Source organism: Acomys minous (assembly GCF_964271855.1).
Source record: "Acomys minous genome assembly, chromosome: 16".
Lineage (NCBI taxonomy): Eukaryota > Metazoa > Chordata > Mammalia > Rodentia > Muridae > Acomys > Acomys minous.
Genome location: NC_140498.1, coordinates 84,349,349 through 84,356,637, shown reverse-complemented (window position 1 = coordinate 84,356,637; position 7,289 = coordinate 84,349,349). Strand labels below are relative to the sequence as shown.

The 7,289-nt window shown below is 50.1% G+C and overlaps 1 protein-coding gene across 2 annotated transcripts in view; it reads left to right on the top strand.

Moving 5' to 3' along the window:
• The first annotated feature begins 915 nt into the window (after positions 1-915).
• The window catches only part of TCTN2 (tectonic family member 2), a 31,090-nt gene continuing 24,716 nt past the window's right edge, over positions 916-7,289 (top strand). Inside the window, exons 1-4 of one of the 2 annotated variants that reach the window (XM_084763221.1) lie at positions 916-1,107; positions 1,290-1,400; positions 1,992-2,065; positions 4,505-4,700. In XM_084763221.1, coding sequence (XP_084619347.1) covers positions 1,026-1,107; positions 1,290-1,400; positions 1,992-2,065; positions 4,505-4,700 — 463 coding nt within the window. In that variant the 5' untranslated portion in view covers positions 916-1,025. The remainder of the gene's footprint in view (positions 1,108-1,289; positions 1,401-1,991; positions 2,066-4,504; positions 4,701-7,289) is intronic. The other variant, XM_084763220.1, reaches the window with a different exon arrangement.

Here is a 7,289-nt window from a genome sequence, read left to right as displayed (position 1 = left end):
CTATTTAAATATGGACCCACACTACCTTCTTTAGGATACTAGTGTATTTACTATGCCAGCTGAAAGGAACAAAAAACCCAAGGCGGATTTGAACTAGCCCTCCCCCGCAATCCCCTACCCTTTAGCCATTGGAGGACGCTGCCCGACACAGGCTGCATTTGGAGCAATGAACCATCTTTGGCAGCGACTGAAGAAGACCCAGAACATGGCCTGGTCCAAACCGAGAAACACACACAGTTTGAATATGGTGGTGAGGCAAGGGGCACTTCGGGCTAATACGCAAAGGTTGTCTGGCTTTGCTCCGTAGTGCATTTGGTGTTACCATGGAGACAACACGACGTTGTTGATGTCCTCTATACAGTAGCAGCCAGAACCACCAGGAGTGGAATGCGTGTAAATGTGCAGCGGTCTACGAGGAATAGCACGCAGTGGCCTCGGACATAGGACACCACTCTGCTCCCCTACCCATGTACGATTCGAATAGTAATAGGTTTGTTTTATTCCATGTGTTTGATGGGTGCGCAGCATGTGCATGCAGTGACTGAGGAGGCCAGAGTAGGGCTTCACTTCAAATCTCCTGGAACTTTAGTTACAGGAAGCTGTGGGCTACCACGTGGGTGCTGGGAACCGGACCCTGCTCTTCTGCAGGAGCAGCAAGCGCTCTGAAGCGCTGAGCCATCTCTCCAACCCAGCAGTGTGATTTCTTGACATCTGGGATGGAAGTACAGAGCAGCAAAACCGTGGGCTGTGCCGGGATCTGAGAACCGGCGCTCTTGCTCTGAACCAATCAAAGGAGTGAAGCGCCATCAGCTGATAGGTGGTTGCCATGGCTACTGGTACTCCCGCTGGACCTGTGGCGACGGGCTCTCTCGACCTGGACCAATCACGGCATGCCCATCACCGATTGGTGGTTGCCATGGCTGCGGGTGTTCAGCTTGGCAACATGGCGTCGGCTGGACAGCAAAGGCCGCCGATTTTTCTCCTCCCTTATATTCTGGGCCCGTGAGGCAGACACGGCTCCTGGGATGGGCTCTTTGGCGCCCCTCGGCCTCCTGTGGGGACTCTTCCTGCTGCAGGGCGCCCTGAGACCGCTGCTCGGGGATCCGGGTGTGTATGGCGGGGTATGTTTGGCCTGCATGGCCCAGGCTCGGGGAATCTGGCTCTTAAAGGGCCAGACCTGGGGCTCCTAGGCTCCCGGAAGCCAGGGCCACAGAAAAAGCCAGCACGCGCACCCCAGGCCCAGGTTCTGCACCGGTTAACCCCTTCCTTCACCCTTCCTTCTTTCCCAGTTTTCATCCCACCTTTCATCCGAATGTCCAGTCCTGAGGTCAGTGCGTCCCTGGTCGGCGTAGTCAGCGAAGACATCACCGTGTCCCTGACTCCGTTGCAGGTCCAGGAAGGTAGGAGGCTAACTTTTATTGGGAGGTTGGGTGCTGCCCGTAGAGCTGTTGCCTTCAGCTGAGCTGGAGCGCGGGAAGAAAGGCGTGTGGTAGAACAAAGAGGCCCCGTGCAGAGAGCTTGAAATATAAGTTGCTGACGAACCAGACATGGGTAGCCCACGCCTTTAATTAATCCCTGCACTGAGAATGCAGAGGCAGGTGGACATGTGAGTTCCAGGCCAGCCTAGTCTACATAGTGAAGTGTTGTTGTTGTTGTTTTGTTTTCTGGTTTTTTGAGACAAGGTTTCTCGTGTGTGTAGCCTTGGCTGTCCTGGACTCCCTTTGTAGACTGAGCTGGCCTCGAACTCACAGAGATCCACCTGCCTCTGCCTCCCAAGTGCTGGGATTAAAGGCCTGCGCCACCACGCCCTGCTGTTTTGTTCTAAGAAAACAGCCAGCATCCATTGAGCTAACTCCCGTGAGCTTTCTACACAGCACCTCAGGGTTAGGGTTAGGGTTGGGACAAATGAAAAGAACACTAGCTTGACCGGTCTCCTGCAGCTTGGCCCACCCTGGGACTCTGTACTGTCCTGATGTCTTGCCCTCCCTTAGGAGTGTTGCCGGTTCCCACCTGTGTTCTCAGCAATGAAACGGGAGATTGGAACGTGACCGTGAGCCCCGGAGCGGTAAGGCCTGAGGCAAAAGCTGCAACGCACATAGAGGCCCCCTGCTCTGGCTTTGTGCGGGGCTGTGCACATGCACGTGTGAGTGTGTATAGCTCAGTTACGGTGCATGTGTGAGTGTGTGTATCTCATGTGTGAGTGTGTTTATCTCAGTTACGGTGCGTGTGCATGTGTGAGTGTGTGTATCTCAATTACAGTGCATGTGCATGTATGACTGTGTATATCTCATGTGTGAGTGTGTGTATCTCAGTTACGGTGCACGTGCATGTGAGAGTGTGTATATCTCATGTGTGAGTGTGTGTATCTCAATTACAATGCATGTGCATGTATGACTGTGTATATCTCATGTGTGAGTGTGTGTATCTCAGTTACGGTGCACGTGCATGTGAGAGTGTGTATATCTCATGTGTGAGTGTGTGTATCTCAGTTACAGTGCACGTGCATGTGTGAGTGTGTGTAGCTCAGTTACCGTGACCAAAAGTCAGACTGGGGAGGAAAAGGTTTATTGCGCTTACAATTCTACGTTGCTGTTCATCATCAGAGGAAGTCAGGGCAGGAACCTGGAGGCAGGAGCTGACGCAGAGGCCATTGAGGGAGTGTCTAGTGGACATGGTGTGCATTTGAGAGGTTAACAAATGAGAAAGACTGTGCCTTAGGGATGGCACAGTTTACCAGCTCAAAGCCATCCTGAGAGGCACTGGGGCCACTTCCCTAGTGTGCGTGTGTAATCTTCTGCTTCAAGGAAGATACAGACACTGGGTTCATATACTGGACCAGTGTTTAGCTTTCTCTAAGTGTCTAAAAGTTGTTTGCTTTTGAGATGAGGTAATGGGGGAGGGGGCGCCAGAGAGCTGTTGTTCTTGCAGAGGACGCAGGGCTGACTGCCAGCGCCCCCAGCCTCTCGCTGCATCCTGTAGCTTCACTCAGTTCCAGGGTCTCTCCCCAAAGTGGTGGTGAGTTAATGTTTTTTTTTTCTATGTCCGCTCCAGCTCCTAAATAACGAGACAGAGACCTGTTACATTTATAATAAGCTTTTTTTTTTTTTTTTGTCTTTTGAGACAGGGTTTCTCTGTGTAGCCTTGGCTGTCCTGGACTCACATTGTAGACCAGGCTGGCCTCGAACTCACAGCGACCCGCCTGCCTCTGCCTCCCGAGTGCTGGGATTAAAGGCGTGCGCCACCACGCCCGGCTCTATAATAAGCTTTAAAGCACTATAGCTGGGCAGGTTCTCATCCACTCTGACCTGCGTCTATGTTAGCCTGGCCTGCTTCCCAGCCACATGCCCCATTACCTGCCCTCTAGTCCCACCCTGGCCACTCCTGCTCCATCCTGGTCCTCATGCTTACACCCCGATGGCCACCTCCTCACGGCCCAGGTATCTCACCTCCTGTCTCCCGCCCTCCACCTCGGATGCCCTCACTGGGATTGCAAGTCTTGCCTTAACTCCCCTGCTGCTCTTTATTGACTAATCAGAGATGATGGAGAACTATTTTTACACAACATGGAGACAGGAGATTCTTCAGTAGCAATGACAATACCAGAATCTGTTAGCATTCAGCTCACTGCCATGTTCATCGATGAAGAGTGTACAGAGACACACCTTAACACACTGTGAATGCAAGGCACCTCTACACAAGTGCCCTCCTCTGTGGGTGTTAGGGACACACATGGTACAGAGCCACACACACACAGGGAGAACACCCCCATACACTATAAAACATATATTTTTATGTTTATAAAGTGGGGAGGTGGGGCTGAACATGGTGGTGCACATCTTTAGTCCCAGCACTCTGGGAACAGGTGGGTGGGTCTCTGAGTTTGAGGTCTGCCTGCTTTACATAGCAAGTTAATGCCAGCCAGAGATAACACAGTGAGACCTGTCTCAAAAAAGAAGGAAAAAAAAAAGATGGCTTGGTTATGGCTACAGCATGGCGAGTTAACTGCTGACCCACTTGCATTTCCCAGCTCGGACACCTGAGGCCCACAAAGCCATGGGTGCCGCAACTCTGGAGTCACCACAGGAAGAGAAGCTTTACTCCCAGAGACCGCCTAATGGATAAGCTCCCCAGCAGGTGGTAACAAGTAAATCCAGCTGGGACGCAGGTGTTGTAAGATGATACAAAGCTGTCGCTTTGACCCAGTTCAAGTGCCCTCCTGGGGTTTTGTCAGAGGAGCAAACTGCACACACACACACACACACACACACAATGAATAAGTAAGTGTGTAAATAGCAAAATTAATTGTAAAAAAAAAAGGCTCCAGAGCTTGGGTACCACAGGTTGGTTGAAAGCGAAGAGAGTGCATCCATCTCTGTGTGCAGTTCTCCTTTTGTGAAATGGACCGTCTTGTCTACAGCTCTCTGGTGTTTTCCGTTACTTGTCCTCATCATTACAGATGCTCACTGTGAGCCCCTTTAAAGGCACAGCCATGTTTTCCTTTCAGAACGTGCTGGAAGTGACCATCAGGTGGAAGAGGAGTCTGGACCAGTGTTCCTCAAGTGAGACAGCCTCCTTCTCAGAGTCCCCGTGCATCGTGCAGACCCTGCTAGTGTCAGCATCCCACAATGCATCCTGCTTAGCACATCTGCTCATTCAGGTGGAGATTTTCCCCAACACGTCTGCGACCCACAATGCATCAGGCAAGTGACGTCTGTGGTCAAAGCATTCCTGTCAGTCTCTATCTGAAGTGTGTGCAGTGTGTGCATAGTATGTGCACTGTGTGTGTACTGTGTGCAATGTGTGCAGTATACTAGATATGCCTCTTTTTTTTTTCAGTTTTGTTTCATTCTGTCTTTTTTTTAAAGTTTTTTTTTTTTAAAGATTTCTTTATTACATATACAGTGTTCTGCCTGCATGTACACCTGCACACCAGAAGAGGGAACCAGATCTCATGATAGATGGTTGTGAGCCACCATGCGGTTGCTGGGGATTGAACTCAGGACCTCTGGAAGAACAGTTGGTGCTCTTAACCGCTGAGCCAACTCTTCAGCCCTTGTTCTGTTTTTTTGAGACAGGGTCTCACTTTGTAGCCCTAGTTGGTGTATTTATGTGTGCGTGCGTGAGCACATGTGTGTGCAGGACCCGAAGAGGCCAGAAGAGGGCGTCAAAGCCCCAGTGCCTGGAATTAGATGCGGTTATGAGTTGAACTCAGGTCCCCTGCAAGGGCAGCAAGTGCTCTTACCATTGAGCTACCTCTCCAGTCACCTAGACTCAGCCCGTGAGTCTCTCTTGCCTTCCCAAATATTGCTTGTTTTTGAATTTTTACTCTGTATTATTTTATTTTTTTCGTTTTTTTTTTTTTTTGTATTGTTTTATTTAGTTAACGTCTTCCCCAGGTGTGGTGGCATGTGCCTTTAATCCCAGCACTGGGGAGGTAGAGGCCGGCGGATCGCTGTGAGCTCGAGGCCAGCCTATTCCACATAGTGAGCCCCCATAACAGCCAGAGCTATATAGTGAGACCCTATTTCAGACACCCACCCCTCTTAAATCTCTGGCTTTCCTGATGCACCTTTTGCAAACCGCTTTAAGTCCTTTTGGGGATGAAGGCAGACTTGGTTTCCAGGTATGGATACCTGTGACTTCGCCTTAAGGGAAAATACATGAATAAAAAGTAACAGAGGCAGCCCACCTTTCTCTGTGCGGGCTCAGAAAGGCGCAACTGTTCCTTTCTCTCCTGCCATTCAGCTGCGGGCCGGAGCCTGAGCAACCTTTCTCTGCTCCTTTCTTCTTCACTCTTTCTCGAATGCTCCCCCTCCCTCATGCGGCTGCTTGTCCTGTCATGTGGCTGACCTCTGTGCCTCACTCAGATGGCGTGGCTCTTCCTCCCTCTTAAGCTCCCACCTAGGAAACTATAATAAACTTCTCTCTAAAACTCAAAAAAAAAAAAAAAAAGGAGGGGGCATGGGTGCAGCCCATGCGGTAGAGTGCCGGCCTATCACTCACAAGGCTATGGGTTCAGTTCCCAGCGATGCAGAAAACTGATCAAGGTTGCGCTTGGCTGTAGTCCCAGCACTGGGAGACAGAGGCAGGAGGATCAGGAAGTCCAGTGTCATTCTTGGTTACATAATAAGTTTGAGGACAGCTGGGCGGTGGTGGCATTCGCCTTTAATCTCAACATACAGGAAGCAGGCGGCTCTCTTGAGTTCGAGGCCAGCCTGGTTTACAGAGTGAGTTCCAGGATAGCCAAGGCTACACAGAAGAAAAAAAAAATGTGAAGACTGAGCTACATAAGATGATGTCTCTAAAAAGAAACAACAACCACCACCACCACAAAAGGCACGGGGGCTGGCTGTAAGTGCTACCGTGGTTCTCTTGTCTGCCACAGACTCTGGCATCTCTTGCCTGTGTAGCTCTTGCTGGCCTTGATCTTACTAGGTAGCCAAGGTTAGCCTCCAATTCCAAATCATCCCGCCTCAGCCTACTTCAAGCTAGGATTATGGATGCGCACCACCATGCCCTAATTTTTTAAAAAAAATGTATTTAGTGGGCTGGAGAGATGGCTCAGTGGTTAAGAGCGCCACCTGCTCTTCCAGAGGTCCTGAGTTCAATTCCCAGCAACCACATGGTGGCTCACAACCATCTAATGTAATCTGATACCCTCTTCTGTAGATAAAGCACTCATATGCAATAAATAAAGTAAATAAATCTTTAAAAAAATGTATTTAGTAAGTATATGTTGTTTTGCTTGCAGGTATGCCTACAGGCCAGAAGAGGGCACCAGATCACATTATAGATGGTTGTGAGCCACCCTGTGGTTGCTGGGAATTGAACTCAAGACCTTTGAAAGAACAGACAGTGCTCTTAACCACAGAGCCATCTCTCCAGCCCTTTTCTTTTAATTATTTTTTTTTCTGGTTTATCAAGACAAGGTTTCTCTGTGTAGCCCTGGCTGTCCTGGACTCACTCTGTAGACCAGGCTGGCCTCGAATTCACAGTGGTCCGCCTGCCTCTGCCTCCCGAGTGCTGGGATTTAGGCATGACCTACCATGCCTGGCCAGCTCAGAATTTTTGAAAGGAAGGGAAAAACAATGTTTTTTAATGCTTAAAATGCAAAACAAACCAAGAGGATCATCCGTGGATCCTTCTGAGAGCTCTGAGAGAAAAAGGAGGAGGATGGAAACTCCCTGCAGGAGGTCCTCATGGCAGCCGTGGTCCAGAGACTCGCCTTGGCAGTGTTCGTCTCTGTGGGCCACAGAGAGGCTCAGTGATGGAGAGCACACACCCAGATG